This window comes from Pongo pygmaeus, chromosome 12 (genome assembly GCF_028885625.2).
Source record: "Pongo pygmaeus isolate AG05252 chromosome 12, NHGRI_mPonPyg2-v2.0_pri, whole genome shotgun sequence".
Lineage (NCBI taxonomy): Eukaryota > Metazoa > Chordata > Mammalia > Primates > Hominidae > Pongo > Pongo pygmaeus.
Genome location: NC_072385.2, coordinates 104705631 through 104722326, shown reverse-complemented (window position 1 = coordinate 104722326; position 16696 = coordinate 104705631). Strand labels below are relative to the sequence as shown.

Genomic DNA, 16696 nt, shown 5'->3' with positions numbered 1-16696 from the left:
GCCCCCTTTGGAGTCCCTGGGGCTCTGTGCACTCACCAATCATGATGCCGGAGAAAGCCAGGACCAGGGCAGCCACGAGGGCAGAGGTCACCACAGAAAGGATCAGCGACAGTGGCAGGTGTGGCTCCGGGGTGGGTGACACTGGAAGACAGGTCCCAGTGGGGTATTGACAACCACACCAGGTCTCCTTTGAGTTGGTCCCAAGTCAGAAATAACCTCCCCCGCTGAGACAAAAACTACTTGCTCCTTCCCATCGCTGGAGACCTTGTCACACTTTTTTTTTCAGGGGACCATGAGCAGTACCAGACTCATCCTGATTTTACAGGCTTTTAGCAGTAGCTTTTGGGTGGAGGGAAATTTAACAGGGATGAATATCAGCGGCGGGATGTTGGTTCGAAACATGAGCTACACAACTATAGGGTGAGGATGGAAGGTGAAACGAAAGTGGATCTGGAAGAGATGTGGGGGCCACAGGTGACCAAACAACAGGGTGCGCTGTAAGTAACACCCTCTGAGGCTAAGTGACTTCCCTGTGGCCCTGAGGCACTGGGCTCAGAGTGGGGAGGGGTCCTGTGCCCTCTGCTGGCCAGACCACACGGAGGTATCGTGCTTGGTACTGGACACTACATTTCAAAAGGGACATAGACAATGGAACACATTCAGAAGTGGGACACCGGTGGGGCAGGCAGAGGAGACACAAAACTGCATCTTGTATGAACTGCTGCAAACAAATGGGTTATTTAATCTGAACAAGAGTTAAAGGAGGAGGATGGGGCTGGGTGGGGTGGCTCATGCCTGTGATCCCAGCACTTTGGGAGGCCGAGGCGGGTGAATCACCTGAGGTCAGGAGTTCGAGACCAGCCTGGCCAAAAGGTGAAACCCTGTCTCTACTGAAAATATGAAAATTAGCATGGCATGGTGGTGGGTGCCTGTAGTCCCAGCTACTTAGGAGGCTGAGGCAGAAGAATCGTTTGAACCCGGGAAATGGAGGTTGCAGTGAGCCGAGACCACACCATTGCACTCCAGCCTGGGCAACAACAGTGAAACTCCGCCTAAAAAAAAAAAAAAAAAAAGGAGGAGAATGGGAGCACTGTCTTCAAACACTGCAAGTGCAAAGCTGCTACTGTAAGGAAACCTAGGAGAGGAAGGTTAAGGCAACAGGTCCCCAGCTCTGAAACTGCCCAAGGGAACAGAGCACCTTGGGAGCAGTGAGATCCCTGTCACTGGGCATGTTTAAGTGGAGGCAGGATGGCCCCTCGGTGGGGGTGGTGGAGGGCTTATTCTATAGTAGAGGACTTTTAAGACTCCTTCAGGAGCCACGACCCATCTTTCACACAGTGGTCAGAGCACTCGAGCTGTGGCAGGTAGGGGAGGGACAGAAAGTTTACAAAACCGAATCCAGGGTGTCCTGGAACCCAGAAACCATTTGTGGTCATGGGCCAAATCTCAGGCTGTGGGCCCGTCTGCCTCCCCTGCCCCTGCCCCCTTACCAATGCAGGAGACGCCATCCTCAGCCAGCACCGTCCCGTGGTCACAAAAGCAGATGACCTTGTGGCTTTCAGGGTCCATGTGACATTCGTCTACCTCACAGTGACTGCAGTTTAGATAGTGCTTAATATTCACTTCCCCGTGGCCTTCCATCACTAGTGACAAGGAGGGAGGGTCAGTCTTGGGCCAAGCCTGCTTCCCCACTCCCAGCCTCAATACTTTGTCTCCAGGTGGTCACTGTGGGTGCTCTGGTCCCTGTTCCTAGGTCCCATAGCCACTGGAAGCACAACTATGTAGAATAGTCTTCCTGCGCATATGGAGAGTGCAGCGGAGGCAGCGGGCATGGGTGCCTATGGATGTTTGCATTTGTCTTGGTGGTGGGGGAAGCCCACACACATGATCTTTAGGTTGGCTGGTGCAGGTATTGGGCTATTATTGTTACATTTCCTAGGATTCTGCCTCTGCATTCATATGAAAGCACACATCCTGACTTCCAGAAAATGTGGTGACCTGCGCCATAGGAAGCTTGCCTGCCAGGGACCCATAATTGTGCCTCTGTATCCTGGATACATGTCAGAGACTCTTGAGGTTTTAGCTTGGTGGGAGGACTGACCTAAGGAAGTTTGTTCTGCTGCCTGGCAGAGAGGCTACCTTTTAAAGCTGGGGTGTACAGGATGCCCAGTGGACTGATGAAGGAAACCCCATCTTCCCCATCCATTTCGGGGTCATTGTTTGAGGCTGCATTGCCGCCTGAGTAGCAAACCAGAGCAGAGTTTAACATGGGGGGTGGGTGCCCAAATCTTAACACAGATACACGTCAGTGGGGCATGCAGCTCTGGCCAAAGTTAGGGGGTCACTGGGGACCTCAGGGGCAGGGATGCAGGGAGGGAAGGGAGGCTCAGGGCACAGAGGCTGCATGTGGGATTTGGCTCAATAGATGCTGGGTGTGTAGCTAATTTCCCCTCAGGTCCAGGCCAGCTCCCACTCTGCCGGGGGCCCACTAAGAAGTGGTTAATGTGAGCAAGAGTCCAAAAAGTTCTAGATTTTCCAGGCTGGGATATGCCCGTGGTGCTTCTCCCAGGACTGGTCAGGATGGTAGCACTGAAGAGTTGCTCTCCAGCCCCACTGGGTCAGGGTTGGGGTGTGGCGGGGCATGCGGATTGCGGGAGATGAGCCCCTGTGCCCTGAGGCTCCTGTCCCTCCTTTCACCTGGGGCTGGGCTATCTTTGGGCTCCCCCCTTGGGCTCCTCCCACCCACCCAGCTTGGAAAAGAAGAGCGTATGGTTAACACAAGCATCTTACACACAGCGTCAAAGCAAAACACAGACACGAACACCACAGAGCATGCATGCATTCATCCTAATCTGTGGGGAGCGGGAGCCATCGTCTCCCAGCCTCTCAGCTTCAGAAGGCTCTGCTGACTGTGCTCTGAAGCCCAGACGAGGCAGCTGGGGTCAATGGCCGGCTGCTTGCTGAAGGGTTGGGCTAAGCCTGCCTGCAGTTGCCCTCGGGAATAGCTCCCATCAGCAGGTACAGCGGCAGCCTTTCAGGAAGCTGGTGGGCTGGGGTAGGGAGCAGGAGTAAGGAGTCTGTGAAACCACAAACCAGCCCCTTCAGGAGCTGGCTTGGCCAGGCCATCCAAGGGAGGCTGGGGGAGTCCTTATGGGTGACTCAGAGACTAGTCTGGAAAGCCAAAGCCTCTTTATCATCGACTTTGGGGGAGATCAAGAATCACATGGGATCTTGATGCTGTCGCTGAGGAAGCCTGGAGGCAGGATGCTGGCTCGAAAGCCAACACCCTGCCTCTGGCTGGTCCAGCCAGGTTGAGAGGGAGGCGTGCAGTCACATCACAGTCCACACTTGGGCAGGCCAGGGGAGGGCAGGGGAGGGCGGGACAGGGCAGGGAGGTGAGGAGCCTAGGACTAAGCGGGGAGGGAGTGACACCTTGAACACAAATCATCTTTACCTATATATCCTCCGCCTCCTCCACCTGAGGAGCACCCCCCTCCACCCCCTCCGAAACCCCCTCTTGTCTCCCACCCCCACTTCTTCATGGCCTGGGGGCAGGAATGTCCTCCGGTGGCACCCTCCTGCAAAGATTTTCCGGCCCAGAGCAAGGAAGTGTTATCATTCCAGCCACCTCCACCACCTGCGGGAAGAGATAGGGAACCTGCATGAGGATGCTGGCAAGGTTCAATTAGCCATACTGGCCAGAGAAGCAGGATGCAGGACGCCTTGGAGGGCGCCCACACAAGCTCCAGGTCCCAGGGCCCATCTTCAGTGGGGCCTGGGGGCTTCAGATCCACACTGGGAAAACCAGGAGGCTGCTTGCCCTAGGAGACCTGTTTGGCCACAGCTGAGTACACCCAGATGAGAGCGTGCCTTGTACCCCTGCTTCCTGCCAGTACTGTCTGGCTCAAAAGCAGGGGCTGTGCTTGGTTAAGGATGGGGGGAGGTGGGCAGACAGGCAGCATGGCGACTAAACTCGTTCCTCTATCTTCTCTTTATGTCAGCCAAGCCCCGTAGCCCTGGACCTTCATTTCATTAACTGCCTCCCGTCCTAACAAGAAAAGGGACTCACCAGTCTTTGAGCAGCCACATGTCAAAACCTTGCACTAAAGTTCCTTGCAGGAATCCTGGACTAGGCTGACCAGAGAGCCCATTGCTGTCTGTGAAACCCTGGGCAAGAACGCCCCATTCTGAGCCTGTGTTTCCTCACCTGTAGCTTGGGGATAATAAGACCCACCTGACGGGGTTGATGTTAAGCTCAAAGGAGACAGTGAGTGTATGAAATGCTCCACAAACTGCCAGGGGTGGGGAGTGTCAGGGGCTTGAGAGGCAGAACACACGCGTGCAGACAGCCTCACACCTCACCTCAGCCTGCTTAGAGGTTCTCCAGGGCCAGGCACTCAGGAACCACTCCAAGGTCAGGAGCAGAAGCCCTGGACAGTGGACGATACCCTGGCAACAAAGGCAGCCTCAGGGCTGTGCTTCCCAATGCCTGGGGCTGCTTTGGGCTCTTGCAAAGGAAGCTATCTACAGAGTCGAGGTTGAATGTAGCCACGGGTTGACCACAAGAAATCTCTTCTGCTAACCTTTGAGATTCTAGGATATACCCTATGCCTACTGTTCCATAGGACATTTGAACGGACATCTACAGTTGTCCCTCAGTATCTGTGGAGGTTCCAAGATCTCTCCATCACACCAAAATAAATGTCCCTTTATATAAAGTGGCATAGTATTTGCACATTCTCCTATTAAAAAATCATCTCTAGATTACATATAATATCCAATACAGGGTAAATCCTATGTAATAGTTATTGTATTGTTTAGGGAGTAAGTTTGTACATGTTCAGTAAAGACACAATCATCCTTTTTTTTTTTTTTTTTTGGAGTATTTTTGATCTATGGTTGGTTGAATCCCACGAACGCAGAACTGATGGATAGGAAAGGGTGGCTATATTCTAAAAACTCTAAAACCCTTTCTGCTGCAGCAGATGATGCATGCTGGGGACCTGGAAATTTATGGTGGAAGGCAGAAACAGCAGTGTGTGTGTCTGCTGGAACCCTACGGGTGAACCGGCCTGGCAGGGTTTCTGGAAGCACTTGTGGCCGAGATTCCTTGGGACCCAGAGGGACCTGTAGGTGGGATGACTGTCTTGCTAGAAAGAGGAAGCCAGGTTTTGAAAATGAAGCTGAGGTCAGGAACAAGCTTGAATCTAGAATGGGGACAAGCAGAGCTGAGGCGAGGCCATCAGGCAAGCTGGGGGGACTTTGTTAGCCATGAAACCTGCAGGGGTGGGTGTTGAGCTTGGGTTTGTTTTGCTGTCCTCCCTTCTGCTCTCAGGGGAGGGTGTGGGCCTGTCAAGGCTGTTGTCATGTGGCAGAGAGAAGGCCCCTTAGGCGCGTTAGGGGCCAGAAGTTGGCTCTGGTGTTTGTGCACGGCTGTGAGCAAGTGCGTAATAAATAAATCAGAACGACATGGGCGGAGACCATGCACTGTGCTTTCATCCTGCTCAGCCCCCAGCTGAGGAGGTTTCTGACCCCATACCCATCCTGCAGCCTTTGAGCAAATGTGTGGAAAGGAAAATAACCCATATCAAAATCAGAACAACGGTGTTTTAAAAATACGAATTGAGTCTGGCCAGGCGCGGTGGCTCACGCCTGTAATCCCAGCACTTTGGGAGGCCGAGGCAGGTGGGTCACCTGAGGTCAGGAGTTTGAGACCAGCCTGGCCAACATGGAGAAACCACGTCTCTACTAAAAATACAAAAATTAGCTGCGTGTGGTGGTGTGTGCCTGTAATCCCAGCTACTCGGAAGGCTGAGGCAGGAGAATTGCTTGAACCTGCGAGTCAGAGGTGGCAGTGAGCCGAGACCGTGCCACTGCACTCCAGCCTGGCGACAGAGCGAGACTCCGTCTCAAAAAAAAAAAAAAAAAAAAAAAAAAAAAAAATTGTCTCCATCACTAAACAGCTCGGCCGTGTTGAGAAAAAAAAGTCATCAGGCCTTGGTGAGCCCATTGGCTCTCCTGTAAAACAGGAGTGGTATCTGCCTGGAAACCTGCAGGTTGTTTTGACAGCACACGTGCAACAGAGGCGGAGGTGCTTCAGGGTTTCTCGGGTGCTGGGCCTCGGTGCTGCAAACGTCACTGGAGAAGCTCAAGGTGGACCCATGACTGTTTCTACTCTTCTATTTCTAGCCGTCTCTCAATTGAGAGACAGTTTGCACATTTGTTTTAATTAATCCCAAATCTTAAATGCCTTCTAAGATCCTCCCACAGTCTGATTGTGTGGAAAAGAAAATACAAAAAGGAATTGCATTTTCTGTCTTTAGGGGTGGCTGACTTTAGAGGAATCAGGGAATTGACACTCTCTTCCCTGCTTGTCTTGCATTTCTGTGCTTCTGGCTCCCACTAATGAGGGAAGAGAGCTCAGCCGTGGAGAGTCAAGAAGGAGATTTTCCAGTGGGGATATGCTTGGGTCTGGCAGCTCAGGGCCTGGAGGTCTTGTACCATGGGGGTCTAGGAGGCCTGACATTGCCCAGATATTTTTCACCTGCTCACATCCTAACTGGGGGGCCCATCTGCCCCTGGAGGAAGAAGGAATCTCAGGGGGAGGCTCTAACAATTGCATGTTGGTAAAACCCAGGGAGGGCCAGCTGGCTGATTGACGGCTGCTCCCTGCCTCACTTTCTCAGTGACCTTCTACAAGTCCAAGCTCCAGGTCAGCAAGATGGCCTGCAGGGCTCCCAGGGTGCTGCCTGCCCTCCCTCCCTGGATATCGATACCAATATTCAGAGCTCCTAGCATCCCAGATGCCAGTGACTAAGATGCCCTCAGGCATGCAATGGCATCGGGGCCCAGCTGAAGGCCTGGGAGAGGTTCCGGGAGAGGGCACGCTTGCGGCGCTTTACCTGCGGCTCCGGAATTGCCGTTTAGCCCTAGAACCGAGGAGTTATTCTCCAGTCTCTCTGGGTGGAACGTGTCTGTCTTGGCCCCGTAGGCCCTGCCGCCACCTCCGGCTGCAATGATCAGGGGCACCGGCACTCCATCCTTCATCTGACCAGGGGAGACATTCAGACATTGAGAATCCGAGCTGTGCTTCCCCCTGAAGCCCCCAAGCTCTGGTAAATTCAATCTGACTGAGGGTTTGCTGTTTTGGGGTGACCTGGTGACCTCTCAGTGGTCTGAGGTGGTTTGCGGGCTCTGAACCCTTGTTACAATAGCCCATCGGCTCCACCAGCTTCTCTATCAGTCAGGGTTCAACCAGAGAAGCAAAACCTATATACCAAGAGCAAAATATATATACCAGGAGGTGGGGGTTGATCTTAGAGGCTGCTTCCTCTACTTCTTCTAGCCCCTTTCCTGAAGCTCCTTAGACTGGCCTCAGAGGTCTGGATGCTGGTGATTAGAAGCAGGTCTCTCTATGCTCTCTCTCCCTCATTCTTAGGGGTCTCTGACTCTGACCCCCAAACATTCAAGATTAAGCCCTCAGCATCACAGACCTGTGGGAGGACCTAGCAGGTGGCCTCTGTCTTCAGTTTCTGGCCTGGCTGTGATGATGTCAGAAAATTCCACCTTAGGACAGAGAGCTGGTCCAGGAGGGCACAGTGGGACTCTCTGAAAGTAGGATGGCAAAGGCTGTGCATGGTGAAATTGGGCTGATGTATCAGTAAGAGAAGAGTCTACCCTTTCCTGGACAGACAGACTCTATATCTCTCTGGATCTCAGTCTGCTCATCTTTATTTTTTAATTCTTTTATTGGTTTTAGAGACAGGGTCTTGCTCTATTGCTCAGGCTGAAGTTCAATGGCGTGATGACAGCTCATTGTAGCCTTGAACTCCTGGGCTCAAACGATCCTCCTGCCTCAGCCTCCCACGTGGCTAGGACTACAGGTGCAAGCCACCAAAACTGGCTAATTTTTAAATTTTTTTTTGGTAGAGACAAGGTTTTGCTATGTTGCCCAAGCTGATCGTGAATTCCTGACCTCAAGCGATCCTCCTGCCTTGGCCTCCCAAAATGCTAGGATTACAGGGATGAGCCACTGCACCTGGCCCTGCTCATCTTTAAATGAGGATAAGAGCATCTGAGGTGTTTCTATCCCAGGGCTGTCATGAGGCTCTAATATCGCAGGTGCACAGAAACCTGGTGGAAATCTGGCGGCACAGACCATACCTTAAATACGTAGGTGGCTCCACCCCCTCCTCCTCCTCCTCCTGCCCACTCATGCACGCTTCTGTTCACACGGATTTCTTCTTCTATCACATTGTTCTCTCCAATGCAGACTTTCTGGATTAACTGGTTTGTCTGTAGAAACAAAAAGCACGTTAGGTTTGTGGCCAAACCAGAGTTCTCCACTTTGCAGCAGACTGGACTTCTATGCTTAAAAACAGGATCTGACTCTCTCTCAAAAAACTTACAGTTGAGTTGAGGAGGCAGAAAAATATACTAATAACTGTCACTCTGGGCAGTGTTAGGGAAGGACCACAAGGATAGCTTAGACAGAAAATGCTAGGAGAAACTGGGAGAGAGCGAGCAAGGTTTTATTGCTGTGAGGACTGCTTGTAGGAGGCGGCTTTTAGTTGCGCCTTGAAGGATAGGGAGTTTTTTTTTGTTTGTTTTTGTTTTTGTTTTTTTCACAGAGAGTGGGGCAAAGTTATGTCATTCCAAGAGCAGAGAGCGGCATGAGCCTGGAGGGAAGTGGGTGAGTGGGGTGCGTGGGGGAAAAGCACAAGGGTCTCTTTGGCCCAGAAGTCTATCAGGACAGAGAGATTGTCCAGCACCTGTTTCTATCCTGTGGGATGAAGAGATCCAAGAAAGAATGGGAAAGGTCCTATGTGGTGAGATGGGGCTGGAGGGAGCGTAAATTAGGTGGGTAGAGAGAATTAAACTGAACAGTCTGATCATGGCTAGAGGCCTTGAAGGCACTGCAAGGAGTGGACTTCATTCTCTATGAGAGCCATTCTCTCACTGAGAGCCATCGAGGTTTTCCGAGAAGTCACAGTTCTGAAGCATCAGGAGGAGAGAAAAAAAACAGCAAGAGGCTAGACTCAAGTTTTATTCCCAGTTCTTCTCTGGGAAAATCAGTTATCCCTTTTGGACATCTCATTCCTCCTAGCTAATGTTCCATTTTTTCCCTCTGGAATCCCTGGCACACCCCTCTGCTTGCCTTGTAGAGTGAGCCCTGCAATCAGGTAGTCTGGATTCTCCACCCACCCTGGGAAACTGTGACAGGGGCCCTTGATCTCTGATCCTCCAGTGTGGCTGGGAATAAAGACACACAGTTCGTTGTGGCATTTACTGAGGGTAGTACAAGTAAGGCATCTAGTGGAGCGCCTCACGCGTGGTGGGAACTGAGTAAATGGCTGCTGTTCTTATCTGTTTGTTTTTTGAGACAGAGTCTTACTGCGTGCAATGGCACAATCTTGGCCCACTGCAACTTCTGCCTCCCAAGCAGCTGGGACTACAGGTACACACCACCATGCCCCGCTATTTTTTGTATTTTTAGTAGAGGAGGGGTTTTGCCATGTTGGCCAGGCTGGTCTTGAACGCCTGACCTCAGGTGATCCGCCTGCCTAGGACTTCCAAAGTGCTGGGATTACAGGCGTGAGCCACCGTGCCCAGCCAGCTGCTGTTCGAATTTAGATTCACTTCTAGGCCCACATATGCTCCTGGTTGGGGCTCAGGTATTAGAGAGCCCCTAGGATTGTGCTGGAGATTTCTGTAACAGAATCCTGGAATCCCTGAAGAAGGAGGATGGTGCTTCAAAAACAGCCACGCCTGCTTGTCGGCCACCACAGCTCAGACGAATTCTTCAAACATCAGCCTGACCTCGGAGGAAAGTGACTTTTCTTTCACTTAATAGAAAAAAAGCCAGTAAAACATCACATTTCCATCAATGCTGCTTCGTAACCAGCCAGTGGATGCAGCCATTTTTCTTGAGCCACTTCTTATGCTAAAGCGCTCAGGGGTGCCGGCAATGAGTACTATAGAAATTTCCAGATAAATAGCCAAGATGCAGTTTGTTTCATGACATTTTGGATTTAATGATGGAAATAATTTGATATTTCTTAGAATGGATTTAGTGTGGGTGGAAGGCTCTGAATTGCTATTGTAGAGAGCTGGCATTTCCCATATGTATGTGCAGCTATGTCCTGGCCTGGGGAGAGACTCCTGAGAGGAGATCCTGCTCACTGCCACCTGGCACAGGCATGAGTTGCAGGGAATGTGCCCTGAGGGTTGGCCCTGGGGATGGGTCTGGGGGATGTGAGCTGTCAGCTGGGCAGAGCACAGGATTCAGGGTCCAGTCTGGGTTCTTTCTTTTGAGACAGGGTCTCACTCTGTCACTCAGGCTGGAGTGCAGTGGCATGATCATAGCTCACTGTAGCCATGAACTCCTGGGCTCAAGTAATCATCCTGCCTTAGTCTCCAGAGTAGCTGGGACTATAGGCACAAGCTACCAGGCTCGACTTTTTTTTTTTTTTTTTTTTTAAAGAGACAGGGTCTTGCTATGTTGCCCACACTGGTCTCTGACTCCTGGCTTTAAGTAGTTCTCTTGCCTCAGCCTCCTGAGTAGCTGGGAGTACAGGTACGAAATACCATGCTCAACTAATTTTTGTATATATATATATTTTTTGAGACAGGGTCTTGCTGTGTTGCCCAGGCTAGTCACTAACTAAGCGATTCTCCTGACTCAGCCTTCTCAAAGTGCTGGGATTACAGGCATAAACCATCACACCCTGCTCAGTCTGGGTTCTTGACGGCTCTGCCAGAGATTTGCTGGGCTATACTTGGTGAGGCACCCAGCCTCCCTGAACTTGCCTCCTCATCTGGAGATGGAGGGGCTGCCCAGTCTGAACCAGTGGTGCTGAGAAGGTCCACTCCCTCGGCCTCTGCTCCATCTCCCCTCTTGGCTTGCGGGCAGCAGTGGGACTTCCACCCCTAGGGGATGCCCTCCCCTCATGAGCAGATCCAGAGATTGCTGGGATGGGGAGGAGACAGCAGTGGGGCTTGAGGATGGGCTTTCCTGTAGTTAGAGCCAATTTATTTAACCAATATTTATTGAGTACCTACTTTGTGCCATCCCTGTTACAGGAACTTGGGATATATTGGTGAACAAAAGAAAGATCTTTTGTGACCCGTGCTCATCCCCCGCACCCCTGCTTCTGATGTCTCCTTTAGATCAGGTGGGGGTAGGGAGCAGTCGAGGCTCTTGCTGGACCAGTAGCAGCATTTGGAGGAGCTGCTGCCCTTTCCTCACCTGATTCCAGGACTCCCCATCCTCCTGCATCCTCTCCTACCTCTCTGGTTCCTCTTTTTCGTCCCCCTTTGCTGGTTCCTCTTCTTTTCCTGACCTCTAAATGTTGAGGGTCCCTTAAGCTTGGTCTTCACATTCTTCTCCATCTGTATTGCATCCTAGGCAATCTCATCCTGTCTCAACTTCATGCTAATTTCTCCAATATTTATATCCCCAGTCTGGACCTTTCTCCTGAACTCCAGCGGCCTGTCTCCCATCGTCCACCTGTCTGCCTGTGGCTTTCTACCAGGCCTCTACAACTCAGCATGTCTGATATTGAACTCCTGATCTGGCCCCCAAATTTGCTCCTTCCACAGCATTCCCTAACTCAGGTGATGGCAGCTCCCTTCTTCCAGTGGCTCAGGCACAATTTTTGGAGTCATCCTTGACTCTTTTCTTTCTCTTAATTTCTCATTCAATCTGGCAGAAAATCCTTTTGGATTTGACTTTCAAATTACACCCAGAATTCAACCACTTTTCATCCCCTCCACTGTTACAATCCTAGTCTAAGCCATCATCATCTCTTGCCAGGATTAATGCCACAGCCCTTGAATTCATTGTCTTGACCCTTCCCTTGTGTCCATAGATTCTTCTGTGGTAGATTCTTCACATTGCAGCCCGAGTGAGCTTTTTAATACACATACCACATTATGTCACCATTTGCCTCAAAACCCTCCTATGGCTCCAACATGCCTTAAAGTGGCCTGATCCAGCCCTATTACCTCTGCCTCATCTCTTACCTACCCTTCCTTTTGCTCCCTCTCCTCCAGCCTGAGTGTTCCTTGAGCATCGACGAACCTCTGGGACGTGGCCTTTGCTGGGATCACTGTTTCCCCAGATATTTCCCGCCTCCCTCTCCTCAGATGTAAGTTCCTTGAGAGTAAATATCTTTCTTTTGTTCACCAATATATCCCAAGTTCCTGTAACAGGGATGGCATTAAGTAGGTACTCAATAAATATTGGTTAAATAAATTTGAATGAATTGAGTGCTGTCTGGATTGTGGGCTGGCTCTTCACAATATTTGCCTTGCAGGGGATGGTAATGGTGGAATTTAACATTTAGAACAGACTTGGCTGCCTAGGGGACATTTGGAAGTGTCTGGAGGCTTTTGCGATTGTCATTTCTGGGAGCTGTTACTGGCACCAAGTGAGTAAAGGATAAGGATGCTGCTAAACATCCTGTAATACACAGGACAGACCCCCACCCCTAGCCACAAAGAATTACCTGCTCCAAAATGCCAATAATGCCACTGTTGAGAAAGCCTGATTTAGACTCATGCCACCAGGCGAGGTTTGGAAGGCACTGGAGAAGCAAAGGCTGAGGGCTGTGTATGTGCACGTGTGTTGTGGTTGGGGGTGGGGAGGAGGATTCTAGCAGCTGGAGCCCATTTCCAGCATAGGAGCTCCAGTGTGGCCAGGTACATAGAAGGGCAACTCCCCGCCGCCCCCATAGATGTGCAGTTGAACCAGCAAAGTTGCCACATCTGGCAGTTTAATTATTTTTTATTTAGTTATCTTTTTGTGACAGAGTGTTGCTCTGTTGCCCAGGCTGGAGTGCAGTGGTGCGATCTTGGCTCACTGCAACCTCTGCCTCCCGGGTTCAAGTGATTCTTGTGCCTCAGTCTCCCGAGTAGCTGGGACTACAGGTGTGTGCCACCATGCCAGGCTAATTTTTGTATTTTTAGTATATACATGGTTTCACTGTGTTGGCCAGGCTGGTCTCGAACTTCTGACCTCAAGTGATCCTCCCACTTTGGCCTTCCAACGTGCTGGGATTACAGGCATGAGCCACCGCACCCGGCCCCTGCAGTTTGATTCTTAGAGTCCACTTCATTATCTTTAGAATTGTGTCTAGACACCATTTTTTCTGCCTAGTGAGAACTGGAGATGGAGGTAGTGCCTGACAATGTCCATTTCTCCCCCTTTCCAAATGCCTCCTCAGGGGCGGAGGTGTGAAGCCACAGAGAAGACCAGTTACTCTCCCCACATGCCCCTGCTATGCCTTGCCCGACCAGCAGCGAGCTGCCCTCTGTCCCTGGCCCAGAATCACCTCCTCCCGCCTGCTTGGGAACTTCCTGTGCATCCACAAAGTTTGAGAGCTAGTAGGTTGATTAATAAAAATGATAAAGTGCAGCAACCCCGAGGAACAACTAGAATTCAATTGAATTTTTAAAAAAGTTGCGGTCCTGTGAAAAGACATAACTGATTACAGTCCAATCAAGTGAAAGTCCCTTGCAGAAGATAATGCAATCTTTCTGCTTAGATGAAGGAATTACATTAGCACTCAATAAATTCCTGTGAAAATTACAGCAGCCTGTAATTTAATGGCTTAATATATTATGTTAGGTTGGAAAGTCCTGATTATAGTTGCTAAACAAAAGTTGGAGTTGAGACATTTTTTATGCAAAAGGTTGCACTTGCTAAGCTTACTCCTGTTGTTTCACCTTAACCCCGAAGGAGCAGAAGGGAAAAACTGAACTTTACTTTTCATGCTTCCTCAGCTCCTAGCCCAGGGCCTGACTCTTAGGAGCCCTGAATTTATTTTGTGGAAGTAAACTGCTTTCTCGGTAGCCCCTCTTCCCATATCTCTCTGCCAAGGATGCTCTCAAATAAGTTTCTGGAGAAGGAGCCGGGGGTCCTGGGTGCTAGAACATAGCTGCCTGCTTTGGCCCCTTTTCCCAAGCAAAAGCTGTGCTTCGGGTGAGGGAAGGTGGGGCCTGGCCCAACCAGGAGGCCCAACCCCCTGCAGGGTGCTGAGTTCCTGCTAGGATGGTCAGCCCTGCCAGGTCCTGCCTCCCCCCAGCACAGGCAAGAGGTGAACCACTGGGGTGCTGGGAGTTTGCACGGCTGCTTTTTAATTACTCTTTGCTGTCTCATTCTCCTGGTATGAACTTCCAGGAGGAGGGTGTTGAGTGCTCATGCCTCCAAGAGGCCTCCCAGGGGCCTGAGAGAGTGCAGACGAGAAACCCCTACTCTGGGCACTTACACGGGGGCAGGCGTCCTCTCCCTGCTGCCCAACCAGGATGTACAGTGTGTCATCCTTCTCCAGGTTGAAGATGCCCAGCACAGACACGCCATGGGACCGCATCATGGTGTTCTTCCCGCCTTTCCCGCCAGCAGCTCCGTAGCCCGAGATGCTGCAATGGGACAAAGAATGTCAGCTCCCGCTGTGGTATGAAGACTGTCCCCTTTCAGCTCCCACTGTGGTATGAAGACTGTCCCCTTTCATGCCAACCTAGCAGCTTCCAGTGGGCTGAGCACATCACCATTGTGGTCTGAGGGTTCTCCCCCATATCAGTCCCTGCAGAAAGGGATTCCTCTCTCCCGCTTCAGGACAGGATGATCAAGTTTAGAGAGGGACAGGGAGTTGCCTCAGTCACAGAACTAGGAAGGTGAAAGACTAGTAAAGGGTGCAAGAGAGGAAAAGGGCAGGGAGGAGGGAGGGAAGAAGGGAGAGAAGGAGGGGAGAGAGAGAGGGAAACAGCAGAGAGAGAGAGAGAGGAGATTATATGAATGTGGCATATTGGGGTGATGACTTTCTGAATACCTAGGATTTCCTCATTATGGTTTTCTCTCCTTGTCCCAGATCAATGGACTCATATGACCTTAGACAAGTAACTTCCCTATTCCTCATCTATACTATGGGGATAGTAAGTGAACTTGCCTCCTAGCCTACATGTGTTATGAGGATTAAAGAAATTATGACATGTGGTCTTAGAATTGTGGCTGACATGTAATAAGCACTCAATAAGTATTAGTTAATTATTATTATTATTATTAATGATGGTAGCAGCCATAATTGACTTGGTACAAAGTTGTAAAGTCTCCCCATGGGGTCTGGAAACAAGGAGGTTCCTCACAGAATGACTGAGGAGAGCAGTGTATGTGAGCCGACTGTCTATTCCCATCCCACCGGTAACTCCTTCTGGAGCAATAGGTGTACAGACAACAAACAACCCATCATGATGAAAATAAAAACAGAGCGTGGGGATGGGAGATGATTTCTGCTGCCTCTTAGGTTGCTGCAATGAAGTCAAGCAAGGATGGGGAAAAAAGAACTCCCTTCTTAACCATATCAGAAGAGCGGCATGTCTTGAAGACAGCTAGGGCACCAGCTAACAAATGTGTCCCCAGAGACCAGCTGCCAGGGTACGGGACTCGGCAGACTTTCACATCTGTGTGTATTCAGATCCAAGGTCTTTTACGAAAAATCAGGAAGAGATGCAAGGCAGTTTTGCCCATGTGCACATAGTAGCTCCTTTATCTACAGTTCCAGGAAATGTCCCTTCTTCCCAGGGTGTGAGGAGCCTCCCAGAGCTCTCACAAGGCAGAGCCCACTGCCCTTCTGCAGAGGCTGTTTGCGAACATGGCAGGCAAGGAACTGAGGTCTTCGTGAAATGCAAATGGAGAATCTAGTGCCCATTGCCCTGGTGAGTGCCTGGGCATTGATGGGAGTTTATCGAATGTTGGGAAGGGTGTAAGGTGTTATGGACCTGAGACAGCTCCAGGCTCTTCAAGAGCTCACAAAGAAACTGAGATGATCTTCATGATGAAAAGAGAAGTCTCGCCATAGGGTGGCTATGTTGAGGAGGCAAAGTGAAGTGCTCCCGGGCTCCCTGATCAGGTGGGGCCATTTCCTGCCCCTGTGCCCTCTCTGAGCCCCAGCCCCTTCCCTAGTAAGAGAAGAATCATTTTCATTCCAAACAACATGATAGTCCAAGAAAAGGAGCTCATGGGTGGAAGCCCCGGGGAAGCTGCAAATCTCTGGCCAAAATAAGGGTCATCAGGTGCTTAGGGCCAGGAGGGAGATGGGGGACTGTGACAGGTGGTTGTGGGGTGTGGGGATGGGGTGAAGAAGGCTGATGTTGGCTTCACATGGAGCTTGCAGATGGGTAGGGCTCTGAGACAAGCAGAAAGAGGTGGTGGGAATTGGGGCTTGTGTGAACGGAAGTGAAGAAGCAGGGAGCCTCTGGTGTGTCTGGCTGCAGCAGGTGGATGGAGTGGGAAGCTGAGGGCTGTAGGTTTGGAGAGGGCTGTGGGCTGATTACCAGCATCCTCCAATGTGCCTGGCACAATGCATGCTCACAGGCACACGGCATCACCCAATAGCCATAAACAGCAAATGTTATTAATCTCATTTGACAAATGAGGAAACTGAGGCTCAGAGTGACTAAGTAACTCATCTGAGGCCACACAGCCAGTCAGTGGCTGGCTCTGGTCCAAACCCTCGCACATCCCCTCTCAGAGGTCATTTCCTCCCCAATGTGCTGCTGGGATGCACAAAGAGAGGGGTCTGAGAAGCTATTTGCCCCACCTAATTCCCAGGCCTCAGCCAAACACTCCCTCCTGATCCATGAGAAATGGACAAGGTGATAACGATAATGAAAAGGCTGAGAAAAAGGAAGGCTTATT

At 50.8% G+C, this 16696-nt stretch overlaps 1 protein-coding gene across 1 annotated transcript in view; it reads right to left on the bottom strand.

Annotated features, from left to right (window-relative positions):
* Window positions 1-16696, bottom strand: part of ALK (ALK receptor tyrosine kinase) — a 731594-nt gene that overhangs the window by 36368 nt on the left and 678530 nt on the right. Inside the window, exons 13-19 of the mRNA XM_054476638.1 lie at window positions 14271-14421; window positions 8164-8295; window positions 6903-7047; window positions 3455-3637; window positions 2140-2238; window positions 1491-1643; window positions 37-141 (exon numbers count right to left, since the gene is read on the bottom strand). Of these exons, the coding sequence (XP_054332613.1) occupies window positions 37-141; window positions 1491-1643; window positions 2140-2238; window positions 3455-3637; window positions 6903-7047; window positions 8164-8295; window positions 14271-14421 (968 nt within the window). The remainder of the gene's footprint in view (window positions 1-36; window positions 142-1490; window positions 1644-2139; window positions 2239-3454; window positions 3638-6902; window positions 7048-8163; window positions 8296-14270; window positions 14422-16696) is intronic.